At 45.6% G+C, this 14,461-nt stretch overlaps 2 protein-coding genes across 18 annotated transcripts in view; one reads left to right on the forward strand and one right to left on the reverse strand.

The window, feature by feature from the left end:
- NIPAL3 (NIPA like domain containing 3) overlaps positions 1-10,445 on the reverse strand; it is a 52,010-nt gene extending 41,565 nt beyond the window's left edge. For 3 of the 6 annotated variants that reach the window (XM_081586731.1, XM_081586729.1, XM_081586732.1), the window contains exon 1: positions 6,639-6,971. In XM_081586731.1, coding sequence (XP_081442857.1) covers positions 6,639-6,731 — 93 coding nt within the window. In that variant the 5' untranslated portion in view covers positions 6,732-6,971. Of the gene's footprint in view, positions 1-5,477; positions 5,615-6,638; positions 6,972-10,340 lie in introns of those variants that run through there. The other 3 variants (XM_081586734.1, XM_081586730.1, XM_081586733.1) reach the window with 3 other exon arrangements.
- Positions 10,446-12,324: 1,879 nt separating this feature from the next.
- Positions 12,325-14,461, forward strand: part of STPG1 (sperm tail PG-rich repeat containing 1) — a 59,321-nt gene continuing 57,184 nt past the window's right edge. For 5 of the 12 annotated variants that reach the window (XR_014081092.1, XM_081586745.1, XM_081586737.1 and 2 more), the window contains exon 1: positions 12,325-12,659. The gene's annotated coding sequence lies outside the window, so the exon portion shown is untranslated. The remainder of the gene's footprint in view (positions 12,660-14,461) is intronic. The other 7 variants (XM_081586744.1, XM_081586736.1, XM_081586739.1 and 4 more) reach the window with 3 other exon arrangements.

A 14,461-nucleotide genomic window follows, 5' to 3' on the forward strand; every position in this document is an offset into this window, starting at 1 on the left:
AACCTGGAAATGAAAATTGTGAAACCAACAAGGATAAACCAGTCTAAACATCAAAATCAAGGTTAAAAGGTTATTATACTAATGAAGGCTGGCTTAATTTCCAAAATATACAAATATCTCATATAACTCAATTAACAAAAAACCCCAGACAACCCAATCAAAAAATGAGAACAAGATCTAAACAGACATTTCTCCAAAGAAGACATAACAATATGATGGCTAACGGGCACATGAAAAGATGCTCAATGTCACTAATTATCAGATAAATGCAAATCAAAACCATAACAAGGTATCACCTCACACCAATCAGAATTGCCATCATTAAAAAGTCTACAAATAACAAATGCTGGAAAGGATGTGGAGAAAAGGAAACACTCCTATATTGTTGGTGGGAATGTAAATATAGTCACTATGGAAAACAGTGTGGAGGTTCCTTAAAAAACTAAAAACAGAGTTACTACATGACCAAAGCAATCCCATTCCTGGGCGTATATCTGGATAAAACTCTAATTTGAAAAGAAACATGAACCCCAATGTCCATTGTACCATTATTTATAATAGCTGAGACATGGAAACAAGCTGCATGTCCATCAACAGAAGACTGGATAAAGGTATGGTACATATACAATGGAATACTACTCGGCCATAAAAAAGAATGAAATAATGCCATTTGCAGCAACATGGATGCAGCTAGAGATTATCACTCTAAGTGAAGTAACATAGAAAGAGAAAGACAAATATTACCATGTGATATCACTTATATGTGGAATTTAAAATGTGACACAAATGACCTTATCTACAAAATAGAAACAGACAAAGGAAACAGACTTGTGGTTGCCAACAGCAGGGGGTAGGGGTGGTGTGGCAGAGGGATGAACTGGGAGTTTGGACTTGGAGTTTGGAATTAGCAGAGGCAAGCTATTTTATATGGAATGGATAAACAAGGTCCTACTGTATAGCACAGAAAACTATATTCAATATCCTGTGATATCATAGTAGAAAAGAATACGAAAAAGAACGTGCATATATATTGAATATAGTTGTATATGTATATACATATATTTTTACATATAAGTATATATATGTATAACTGAACCACTTTTCTGTACAGTAGAAATTAATGCAACACTGTAATTCAACTATACTTCAATAAAATAAATAAAAAATAATAAAGGCTGATATTTATGGAGCAGCTATACATATTATATATGCATATATGTCAGGCATCGGACTAAGTCCTGTCTACACATCACCTTTGAGCCACAAATAACCCTATGAAATGGGTATTACTCTGAGTCCTGATTTAGCACACAAGCTTGATGGAGTTTAGTAATGAACAAAGGAAGGCTCAGAGAAGTGAAATAAGCTGCCCAAGGTGAGGACCGGAGGATGCGAGACTAGAGATGTGATTTCCAGTCTCCTGATGAGAATCACTCCTCCACGCTGTCTCCCATTGCATTCTCTGAGGTTGAAGGACTTCAAAGGTGGCAAAAAAAAAAAAGATCCCCACCTTGTAAGTGCTACATTCCCACTGATGACACAGGCAGCTGAGGTTTCTTTTAAAAGCCATTTCCACAAGCATATGAATCTCCACACCTAACAAGTGGCTACAGACAGACACGGTTAGTAACAGCAATATAACTTAACACCCTTTCATCCGAGCGATTCAAAGGGCTCCGTCAACCCTAATTACACCCCAAAGCCTTGTGAAGTGGTGACTTGCTCAACTTCAAGAGCATTTAAAGTCAAGCAAGGAAGTTGCCAGCAGCCCAGGGGTTACACAATTGAACACGCATCTACCAGCCGCCCTCAAGCGCCCGGTGGAGGGCGATCCAGAGTGGAGGTGACAATCAGCAGGCACCTGACGCCGCCCTCAAGCGCCCGGTGGAGGGCGATCCAGAGCGGAGGTAACAACCAGCAGGCACCTGACATTAAGCTCCTCCTCCAAACCTCGGCACTGGGAACTGTGAAATGGTATCATCCAGGTCTGCTGGCGGGGAGGGAGGAGGACAGGGCCGGGGGCCTTCATCTCTGAACGCCACTAAGAGCTTTCTCAACCCGTCGGGCTCTGCTTTTGGCTGAAGAACCACCACAGGGGTTTTCACTGAAGTTATTCAAAGTGTTAAGTGCTCATAAGTACCTCTGAACGGCTAACCCAGAACAGGGATTTGACCTCGGGATCAGTGATTCTGCGAGCTATGAAAACAAAAGGTGCAGGTTGAAACCTCGATGCTCCCGCCAAGCGGCAGATTCTAGCCATGGCTCCAGTAGACCCAAAGATGAAGAGGAAGGACCAGCAAACCCAAAGTCTCTTTCCCCTCTGCTTCAGCTTACCAACAGAGACTTTGAAGACCAGCAGACCTGGGCTGGGGTTACTGCCTCTGTCACTGACAGCTGTGTGACTTCAAAAGAACCACCTTAACTCTCTGAGCTTCAGCATCCCCTCTGACAAATGGAGCTGACTGTAAACCCTTAGGAATGTCATGTTATAAGGCACATGCTTAAACATCACTCAACAGGTAATATATATTAAAACAATTCTAGCTGCTACTATTATTTTTATAATTTTCATTTTTATCATTATTATTATTATTATTAGCAACACCTCTAAGGACCCTTCTGGCCCTGATATGCTCTGATCCAAGAATTGATCTTTCACCAGCTATAACTCTGAAAGAAAAGAAACTATTCTCAGAAAAGCAGCCAAAGGTCACAGAGGTATGATACCCTAGATATTGATATCGGAGTGAAACCTGAGCTCAGACCTCCTGTTTTAATGTCTTCTTCACATCCCCAATAAGAGCCTCTATTTAAATTCTGTAAGTCCCCTACATACAAGTGCGTTCGTAAGTCTAATTCATTTGTAAGCCCAACAAAGTGAGCCTGGGTACCCAATTAACACAATCGGCTATACAGCACTGTATTGTAATAGGTTTATGAAACTTTTCATACAGAGAGTAAACAAAAAATCAACAAACATAAAAAACAAAGAAAACATCTTTAATCTTACAGTATAGTGCCTTGAAGAGTACAGTAGTACAGTACAACAGCAGGCACACAGGGGCATGCTTGCAGCTTTGAAAGTTCACAACTCAAAGGTTCGTATAGAGGGGACTTAACCATACTATGGTGACAAGACTGTCACTGCCTGCTATTTAAGCTGACTTCCCATAGTTCCTTGAACCTAAAATGCTAACAGTTAAGTATAAACTACATTCTGGTTTGCTCTGAGGGTTGAAAGTGTGAAAGTGTTAATCTCTCAGTTGTGTCCAACTCTTTGGACCCCATGGACTGTAGCGCACCAGGCTCTTTTGTCCGTGGAATTCTCCAGGCCAGTATACTGGAGTGGGTTGCCATTCCCTTCTCCAGAGGATCTTCCTGATCCAGGAATCGAACCCAGGTCTCCCTCATTGCAGGCGGATTCTTTACTGTCTGAGCCATTCACATTCAAATGCAATGGACGCAGCAGACCGGCTAACAGTCTCTGCAACAGCCGTGACCTGGCCTCAAGCCAGCTCCCTGACGTTTCCCTTCCCCAGCAAGTGAGGCATTACCTTCTCCACTGCCATTTCAACACTTACTAAACAGTATCAGGGAGAGAAGGGGCCTCATGGAGTGCCTGGCACAGTGTAGGCAGGAGGAAGTGTGTGTGTGAAAGTCATTCAGTCATGTCCGACTCTTTACGACCCTATGGACTATAGTCCGCCAGGCTCCTCTCTGTCCATGGAATTCTCCAGGCAAGAATACTGGAGTGGGTAGTCTATCCCTTCTCCAGAGGATCTTCCCGACCCAGGAATCAAACCGGGGTCTCCTGCGTTGCAGGCGGATTCTTTACCAGCTGAGCCACCAGGGAAGCCCAGGCAGCAGGAAGTAGAGGATAAAACCAAGGGCTTTGGCAGCACACAGACTTGATTCAAATCCCAGTTTTACAACCAAGTAACTGTGTGGTCTTGGGCCAGTTAACTAATCTCTGTGGGTCAGTTTCCTCATTTGTAAAATGTGGACATAGAAGTACCTACCTTCTGGGAGTTTTAGAGAATGAACAGTCCCTGTTATAGCAAACACAACTAATGTAACTGCTGTTACTATGATGAGCATAGTAACTGTGAATTGGCTATAAAAGTATAGTTAAAGGACCTATATTTTCCTGCCAGGAAGACTGACAAAGGCTTCATGGATAAGGTGATATTTGAGTTGGAGCTGGAAGGGTGGGTAGGATTTCCACAGGCAGAAAACAGGGAATGGTGCAGGCAGTTTCCAGTTTCCTGATCTGTAACTTCAGATCATTCTCATAACCAGCCTATAGGATGAACTTAATACGGACGTGCGAAGGAATTACATGACTTTCCCCAAGCTATGACACCACAAGGGCTTCTCTGGTGGCTCAGATGGTAAAGAATCTGCCTTCAATGCAGGAGACCTGGGTTTGATCCCTGGGTTGGGAAGATCCCCTGGAGGAGGGCATGGCAACCCACTCCATTATTCTTGCCTGGAGAATCCGATGGACAGAGGAGCCTGGCAGGCTACAGTCCATGGGGTTGCAAAGAGTCAGACATGACTGAGCAACTAGACATGCACACATAATACCACAAAGTGATAGAACTGGAACAGGAAGCCAGGTCTCCCAGATTTCAAAGGCCGTGCTCTTAACACCCTACTGTTATCTTTCCTTTTGTGCCAAATTCTTTCCTGAAGGGTAGTTACTTATGGAAATGTTTTCCCGCCTCCCTCCTAGACTCCTTTAGGGAAGAGCCATCTCAATTACCTATATAGCTCCTGTCCCACCCAGCACAGGCATGCATATGGCTATGCAGCTGAAATTCCTATTTACTAAACAAGAAACTGAGGTCCAACTCTTGCAGTTTGAGGTAAAGCTTCCAGAGTCAGAGACCCTCGGGGATGCTAGTTATCAGCAGTTCAGCCTGCTGGTCTCTTTCACAGACCACCCTCCCTCAACAATCAGAATCCATTCTCTGCTGGGGTGGGCGAGGCGGGGCTGTAAGTCAGGGCATACTGCTTGTTTCTGAGGTCATCCCGCTGATCAAGCTGGATTGTGTCCTCTTAATGGTTTTCCCAAAGGTAAAAGATGACTTTGGAGCAGCCACCCACCCTCAAGCCCCAGCGAGCAATAACTCTGTTTGCTGGAGGACTCCACCCCGGCCACTACTGATTGGCCCAATGCAGACACCTGACCCAAGCTGGGCCAATCAGATCCCCCCTCCTTTGAAGGTTGGTTTAAGAGTTCTAGCACCTTTCAAGCCTCACTGCCCTTCCTGCCCTTGGGTTCTATGAGCTACCATGTAGCCTTATAATAATTTTTCCTTTTGCTTAAACTTCTCTGAAATGGATTTTTATTTCTTGCAACCAAAAGTGCCTGAACAAAATCAAGGAGGAAAGCGCAAGCTTCCCCTTAGAAACCCCTTCCCCTACCCCCAGGTGGAATTAACTACTCCTTCCTCTGCCCTGTGCATTTTCACCTGTTGCTGTTTGTAACCATGAGATCTTTCTGAGTCAAGCAGTGAGTCAAACCCCTCTCGCATGCCTAGCGCTGGGCTAGGTGCTTCTTCGTTGATTTATGCAGCCCTAAAGGAATGAAGGGTGGAGGGAGGTATTACTACCATCATCCAACCCATAAGAGAAGCTCTGGGGGTTAGTTAAGCCTTATATCCAAGGTTACTGAGGTGGGAGCAGGTAGGGAATTGAAGACTGGTCTTCTTTCCTTTATCCCTGCTCCCCCCACCCTTTTAGGTCAGTTCATCACCCTTTGTTCACATGCCTGTCTGACACCTCAATTCTTAAGCTTTTTGGGAGAGTCAGTATGACTTATTTATCTTTGTTCTGGCAGTAAGATATTTCTGTAATAAATAACTGAATTGAGGATAAAAATGAAAACCTATTAGACACCTCATCAGGGAGCGTGTTCTATGTCTTCTTAGATTCTGTGTTTGTCTCTTTGGCTTCCATTCACCACAAGGCTAATTGTATGAACTCTGGTTTCTTATTTTCTATATTTTCGATGCTCTGGCATTCGTGACCTTGCTACCTGGGGAGAAACTGCTTCTCTCAGAGTCACTCAATTCTTAGAGATAGCAAAGGGGCATGCACTCTGGGATGTTCACGGTAGCATCCGCAGTCACCCCAGATTAGAAACAATCTAAACAGCCAACAATAGGAGGTTCTATCCTTCAAATTTTGATGCAGCAGCTCAACAGATCGGGCAATCATTCAGAAAGCACACTTCCAACCACCACTCAGTGACATAGGGAAATAGTCCATCAACAAGGTGAAGGAAAACAACCAAGATACAAAACTCTCCAACCCCAAATTTGGAATACCAGGAAAAGACAGGAAGGAAATTTACAGAAACAGGAACAAAGGTTGTCTCCAAGTAACGGAGCCGGTGATTTTTTTTTTTTTAAGTCAAACCTCCTTAGGGGGAATGAATTCCTTTTTATGTATTTCAATGAACATTTCTTTTGATTACACATTCTCTTGTATGCATGGAGGGGCTGCCTGTTTCTGCCAGTGATAAACACACAGACCCTAGATGTATCTTTTAGCCAATACTGCCCCGTGTGACTGTCTTGTTAGAAAAATATAAAATCTCCAACCTAAAAAAAAAAAATAAAAGCTCTTGCCTTGTAGGAGAAGGAAGCCTCTCTCACGGGGTTGGCACTGCTGGTGGGCAGGAGCTGCTGGAGCTGCAGGGCTGCACCGTGAGCTCCGTCCATGGCCGGCTAAGGGCACAGACCACCTGGCCTGGATCCGTAGCTGGAGGTGCTACTAAGCCATCTTTCCTGGCGGGGTTCACCTCCTTCCACCAGCCATCACCTTCTCACGTGGAAAGAGTACTTCAAGGCTCTTTTGGCCAATTTACAGCTTTTTCCTCATCTTCACCCAGAGACGTGCCAGTTCCTAGGTTTCTTCTCAGGCAGACAGATGGGGACGCGTTTCCTGATTCTCGTGGTGCCCTAGCAGGAGGGAAAGAACATTAAAAATGCATGTACAATGAAACATTGAGCTGGATTTGTTACCTGAGAAGAGATTACTATTAGGATGAAACACAAACTGCTGTGAGAAGTGAGGCCATTTAAAAAATTACATTGTGCCTTTGGCCACTTAATAAAGATATGGCTCACCTACCACAAAACCATCTTCCCCAGCCCTTAGAAATCCCCTTTCCTCTTCTCCTTCACTTCCTTTTTTCTATCATATGTGCGTGTGTGTGTGTGTGTGTGTGTGTGTGTTAGTTGCTTAGTCATGTCCGACTCTTTGTGACCCCATGAACTGTAGCCCACCAGGCTCCTCTGTCCGTGGAATTCTCCAGGCAAGAATACCGGAGTGGGTTGCCATTTCCTTATCTTCCCGACCTAGGGATCAAACCAGTCTCTTGCATTGCAGGCAGATTCTTCACCATCTAAGCCACAAGGGAAGCCCTCCTTCCATCATATCCTAATTTAAATGCTACCTTTCCATAGGTTCCCCTACATAAGAAGAACACTGCCTGTATCTACTTCTCTAGGACTCTGAAAAAAAAAAAAGAAAGAAAAACATTCCTCTTCCATAAAAAACAAACCATTTGCATTCTGACTTAGGAAAGAAGGAATAAGAAGAAAAGTTATCTCCATGGAAGGCAGACAAACTGGCCTGCTCCTGAGGGTCTGCCTAGGGTGATATAACATCAGACCAGGAGGTGGAAGACCTAAGGGGCCAGATCATTTTGCCTCTGGGAGTCTCAGCTGCCTCACCTGTAGAACAGGGGTAATAATATGGCCTTAAGTAAAACCAGCAATGATGGAAATTCCCATTAACTTCATTGGACTGACATTTTCAGGGCTTCTCAAGCTTTTCTACCAAATAGAGAAGAAAGAGAAAGTACACCCCTAGTGTTTTGGGGAGCATGGCCAAAACACCTACCACAAGTGCTAATGGTTTCTTTGAGGTTCATGTTAAAAAATAAATTAAAAGAAGCATACAAATGAGTATTATACTTGCAAAGCCTGTTATATTAATATAAAAATATTTTACATTACTTTTGACCTGTAAAACTTACCTGTTTTACCTTGGCCAAGTCATTTAACTTTTCAGCAAGTTTCCCCTGCTATGAGATATGGATATTCCACATCCATGTGTTGTTGTGAGAATTTGGTGAAATAACACATGCAAAATGTATGTACAGCAAATGGTCAATGAATATCAGTTATTGTTAATTTTATTCTTACCAGTTTATTTAATTTATGAATATACCTTTCTTTGTCTCAAGCAACAAATGTTTGAGGGTTTACTACATTCCAAACAGACAAAGTTTCTGATGTGCTTCAAGGCATTAGAAAGATGCCTCCTACGGCTACCCACTCCAGTATTCTTGCCTGGAAAATCCCATGGACAGAGGAGCCTGTTGGGCTACAGTCCATGGGGTTGCAAAGAGTCGGGCATGACTTAGTGACTAAACCACCACCATCCTACCAGTAGCCTCCAGTTCCTTCTGTTATCTAGCCCCAAGCCCAGGAATTCTGGCTCCTGGTGTGAACAGCACAGTCCTATGATATAGGACTAACACTGCATTCACTGTCTAGGAGACATCAGATGCAGGGCTCAAGCCAAGGGCAGCACAAAGACCATTTAACCCAGGCTCACTTTGTCAAAAAGCCTCCAAGTTAAATGACTGCTGCTGCCTTTAGACGAGGTTATATAATCGTGTATATATATATACCTGAAATATACTTATCAGACAAGCTTATAACTCAAATCCCATAACCAGACGTCCCTGACTGTAAAGCCCTATGAATATTTGCTTGTAATCTTGTGAAAAGCATAATTATTCTTCACTATACCTTTATGCCTTAGAAAGGAAGAGTGGCTCCTTCAACCTCTGAGACACTCTTAGAGGCTTTCAGCCTGGAGGTGAAGGGGGCACTCAAGCAAAAATTCTGGGAAGCTGTTTGCTGAATCCCCTGTTCGATTGCTGCCTCCCAAGATGTAGCCTAGCGCCTGGCATGGTGACCTCCATACATACCTACTGACTGGCTATAGACAGGCCACTGAAGCACCCAGTACACCGTGGCTGCTTCACAGTTGAGAAGGGAATGGCTTATTCAGGCCTCACCCACTGCAACTCCAGAGATAAAACCCATAGAACCAGCCCCACCCGCAGCACGTCAGAGAAACCACAGGATGGTGCCAAGGGGGTGATGGGAATCCAGGCCTCCTAACCTCCTTTGGATCAGCTGGTTTCTCCAGGTGGGTTTCTATATTTGCTTTCCTTTGTGGTGGCTGCGGTTGCTCTCATTTAATTATCTTTTAAAAAGCAGCTTCCCTCTCTGCCTCAGGAACCCCCAGGCCTCTGAGGCACCAGGGCCCCGCAAAGATAGAAAACTCCCCCTTCAGCTAGGTAGCATTTTGGACTGAAAGCCTTGGAGGAATTCTATGCAAGTTGTCTTCCCTTATAAGGCACACATTCTTTGCCTAAAGACTTTTCTTTTCCAGACTGCAAAGCACTTTTCCAGGTCTAACATATGCCCCAAAGGCAAGAAAACCAACTCTGTGTTGCTCACCACCCCTTAAGTTTGAGGCCCTCACAGCCATCTGTGAGCTGAGCACGGGGGTCACTGACTCAAAAAGGGAAAGATAAATCCACTAAGGGATGACTTTCATTCCAACCTCTAGTCCTCATCTGAGAATTATTTCACCAACCCACAAAGTAGGTTTCCTAAATTAGAGAACCATAGGTCTTGGCTGCTAAGAGTAGGGTCTGTATTAGAATTTGGCTCTATCTAAAGAAATAATTCAAACACGCCCTTTCCCACCACCTGCCAATTCAGCTTCTGGTTGCTGAGTGCCAGTTACAGGGTAAGCGCTTTCCCTTTCCTGGGCTTTGGCTCACGAAAGGGTTACACTCTTCAGCCCCCACCCAATGCTCTGGAAGTGACTTCCAGCGGCCAGCAGGAACTAAGAATGCGTCCCCCCCCACCCCCTGCAACTCCCGGCCTCATCATCCACCTGCTAACTCCACTATCTGCTATCGCCTGGAAGCCCGAGCCGGGGTGTACAGGCACAATTTTGACGAAGTGTACTCCATTTCACTTCCTGATTTGGTCAAGCCTGGCATCGCCTTTATGAAGGCAAACCCATGGCCCTCTCCTCGATGAGAAAATGAAAAAAAAAAAAAAAAGCAGCATTGCGAGCCAACGAGACCCAAACTGACAAGGCTGGTGACAGCAAGAAGGAAGATGTGTGTACTGGGGACCTCAGAGGATCACAACCGCCTTGGCTTTTCCTGAAACCGAAGGCTGGATTCAACCTCATCCCCACCCCCGCCTTAAGTCTAAATCACTACTCACCAGCGGCGTTTCCGCTAAGGCCCACCGATCAGAGGTTTCCGAGACACAACTCGGACTCCTCGAGCAAGCCGGAGGCACAGCCTTCCTCAATTCCTTCCCCGACTCAGAGATGCCCAGGAGCCGCCGTGTTGTGCTTTCCGAGGCCGCGATTCGATTTGCCAGGCCGCCTGTCAGTCAAGAGCTGATGGGCATCTGGCGCCGGCGAGTGGCTTCGAGGAGGAGGCGGACGGGACAGCCCTCGGGCATTGATTGGCTGGACCGCGGAGCTTGCTGGACGCGTAGGGGGCGAGTCCTGGGGAAGCGGCGCCCGGCTGGAGGGCCGACCTCACCCGGCGAGGGGACCCTCTAGCGGCCACAGAGAGGACGTCGGGCTGGGTCTGGAAGGCTCCGAGTGACTTGCTCACCGCACCTGCCCTTAGAGGTGGGCAGCCTGCTGGGTGTCCTCCCCCAGCCTTTACCCTCGGAGCCCTCTCCCCGGCTTTGCTCCTGCTGTTCCCCACCCCACGCTCTCACCAGGTATTGAAATCCTACACGTCCTTCAAGGCCCGGTTCCCCCGCCAAAGCCACGAGGCCATAAAAATCTCCCCTTGCCTGCCCTCCTGGAACACCTGCTGGCAGAACAATTCGCCTTCCCGGTAACATTTGCATCTCAGTTCAGTTCAGTCGCTCAGTCTTTGTCCTACTCTTTGCGACCCCATGGACCGCAGCACGCCAGGCCTCCCTATCCATCACCAGCTCCCGGAGCCTGTTCAAACTCATTTCCGTTGAGTCGGTGATGCCATCCAACCATCTCATCTTCTGTCGTCCCCTTCTCCTCCAGCCTTCGATCTTTCCCAGCATCGCTGTCTTTTCAGATGAGTCAGCTCTTCTCATCAGGTGGCCAAAGTAGCTTCAGCATCAGTCCTTCCAATAGCAATACTTAAAGTCCTCCCATAAGCCTAGCACTTGATGAATGCTTCCGTAATGTACCACTGTAATAGTTCTAACTACTTCAAGGATATATTGAACAATATATCCTTGTTATTGAACTGATATATTGTTCAATATATTGAACAACAATCTAGCCGATATTTTATAAGAACTATAATGGGGTATAACCTTTAAAAATCGTGAATCACTATACTTCACACTTGTAACATATCATACAGCAACTATCCTTCAACTAAAAATTAATTTTTTGAAAAATAAAATGTATTTTTTAAAATAATTAACAGGTCCAGGGAGCTTCACTTTTTCCCATTTCATTCCAGATCCTCTCAACAGCCCACTGAGTGAGACATTGGGCTCATGCCTGTTGTACAGATGAAGACATGACATTTGGACAGAGACCTCGACCGTGAGAAAGAGGCAGTTGTGGTGCAGACCCTGACACCGAGTGGGCTCAGAGAGGACACCTGAGGGCGGAACGAGGTTGACAGAATTGTAGCAGCTGCCCAAAGGACAGCGTGGCAGGTGCGAGATTTTTCTGGGGGCGTGGGAGGGAGGAGCTGAGATCAGAGGGCCGGGCCCGGGACATGAAGATGTTTGGATTTCACCCTAAGTTTAAAGGGGAGCCCTTGGAGGGGTCTAAGTGGGGGAGTGACAAGATCACTGATTGCCCGCGGAACACTCCATGGCCTTGTATGTCGGTGCCCATCATCAGTCTTTTTTCTCTGACTATCATAAACAGGGCTTCGATGAATGTTAGTTCTTTTAGGTTTTTTCCCTGAAGCAGGGTTTCTGGGTGAGCAAAATTCTAAGGCTTTGGGTCTATCACGAGATTTAGGCGGTTGTCTAGATAAGCCCGTATTGAGTTTCCACACCCATCGTGACGTAGTTAACCTGAGCCCCCAAATTCTGGCAAGCCGCTTCCCAGCGGTTTTTGAACTGCCTCTGATCATTGGCCAACAGCTTTTCACGCTAAAGAAACGGAGGACACCATTGGCTCGAGTTCATCAGGAAGCCGGCAGAAGCTGGAAGCTAGAACGCTAGGCTTGTGGTTGCCATAGCGACAAGGCGGCAGGCGGCCAGATTCAGCCCAGGGGGACAGACGAGGTAGGAAGCCGTCCCTTTTGGGGGACGGATGCCGGGGTCGTGGGGAGGAGGACCCGGGGCACAGCATTAGACGCCGACTGAGATCCCCGCCTGCCGCGTACGGAATTCCGATGCCAAGCTAGGTGGTACCGCGAGAGCCTGAAGAACCCACTGTTGGAAGTTCTCCTCCCAGGAGGTGTGCCCTCAGAGTCCCCACCTGAAAAGTGGAGATAATAACCAGGACATGCCTTCCCTGTGGAGCTCTGGTGAGGGGCGTGGGCTACTGATTCACCTGCCTCAGTCCAGGCGAGTGTACAAACATTTGGGGGCATCTGGCAGCAGGTAGACGACAAAGAACTAAGTTCTAATCCCAGGTCCACTCCATCTCCTTGGGTGTCCCTCCTCCTTGCTGGGCGCCTTGGTTTATTCATCTGTAAAATGAAAGGGTGTGATTGGAATCTAGAGATCACTGGTGGTGGTGGTGGTTTAGTTGCTAAGTCGTGTCCGACTCTTGCGACCCCGTGGACTGTAGCCTACCAGGCTCCTCTGTCCATGGGATTCTCCAGGCAAGAATACAGGAGTGCGTTGCCATTTCCTCCTCCAGGGGATCTTCCCGACCCAGGAATTGAACCCGGGCACTAGCCAGCTGCTAAAGTTTCTTCCAGCTCTTGGACACACTTTTCTCAGCTAAAGAAAAATATCAAATGGATTATTTACCTGAGAGTGCTTAGAAAAATGTAAAATATTTCCAAGATGCACTATAGCATTATAACTGAATCAATAAAAATCTCATATTGTCAAAACTACTCATGTAAACCCCATAAAAGTACATAAAAGGTAGCAGAATGCATGATGTAGTATATATTGGTATACTTGTACAGTAATATACACATTTAAATGTAAGAAATGTGTAATACTATAAGATAAATGGAGCTTCCCTGGTGGCTCAGATGGTAAGGTTTTTTTTTCAAATATAGAGATAGTAGAATGAAAACATGCCTATAGTTGTAGTCACGTGAGTTAAATCTTTATAGAACGTAGCTCCTGATGGAAAGAGTTGTATTATGAGTACATCTGTATTCATTCTAGATGAAGAAGAAGTAAAGTGAAAGTCACTCAGTCATGTCCAACTCTTTGCGACCCCTTGGGCTATACAGTCCATGGAGTTCTCCGGGCCAGAATACTGGAATGGGTAACCTTTCCCTTCTCCAGGAGATTGTCCCAACCCAGGAATCGAACCCAGGTCTCCCTCATTGCTGGTGGTTTCTTTGCCAGCTGAGCCACAAGCGAAGCCCATTCATTCTAGATAAAATGTGTCTATTCTTAGTATTCATCCATTCATTCAAGCCACAGATATTTATTGAGCTATTGCTGTGTGCTAGGAAACAGACTGGGGATTCAGTGATGAATGTTTTATTGATGAAGATCATAAACAAACAATATTTCCTATATTACATATAAAATATGATGTAGGTAGTGAAAAGTGCTTTGAGAAAAATAAAGCAGAGTCAGAGGGGGCTAGAGAGACATGGGTGGTGCTTCCCAAGAGAGAGTGGCCAAGGAAGTCATCCCAAAGGCAGTTTGAGGACAGACCCAGATGAATAGGGTGACAGGGTGAGATGGTGCCCAATATAACGAAGGGAGGAATCCCCCTGTTACAAGTGTATCGCAGAAGCTGAAGAGGTCCCTTGTGGAGAAGGGGATTAGTTTTTAGGAGACAGGTTATGACAGCTTCCTTCAAATATCTGAAGAATAGTCACATAGAACTGTGTCTTTTAACCGTTCTGACTGTGATCCATGGTAAGAAATGTATTTTATATTGTGACCCAGCACACATACATAGTCACGTAACAAAAACTTCACAAAAGACTGCTAAGCTGTGACCTACATTTCAAAACTCACCAATGTGGAAGAGGAGTGACGCTTATTCTGATCTGATTCAAGCAGGAACTTTCTAGCAGTTAGAACTCTAACAGTGAGCTGTCTCGGGAATTTTCAAACTGAGTTCTGGGGAACCCCAGCATCCTGGGAAAATTACATTTTGAAAACGCTCTGCAATACCCTAGTTTTTATAAGACCAATCATACATACTCAGGGGTGACCAATGT

Source organism: Giraffa tippelskirchi, chromosome 3 (assembly GCF_054371585.1).
Source record: "Giraffa tippelskirchi isolate mGirTip1 chromosome 3, T2T-mGirTip1v1.2.pri, whole genome shotgun sequence".
Taxonomy (NCBI): Eukaryota; Metazoa; Chordata; class Mammalia; order Artiodactyla; family Giraffidae; genus Giraffa; species Giraffa tippelskirchi.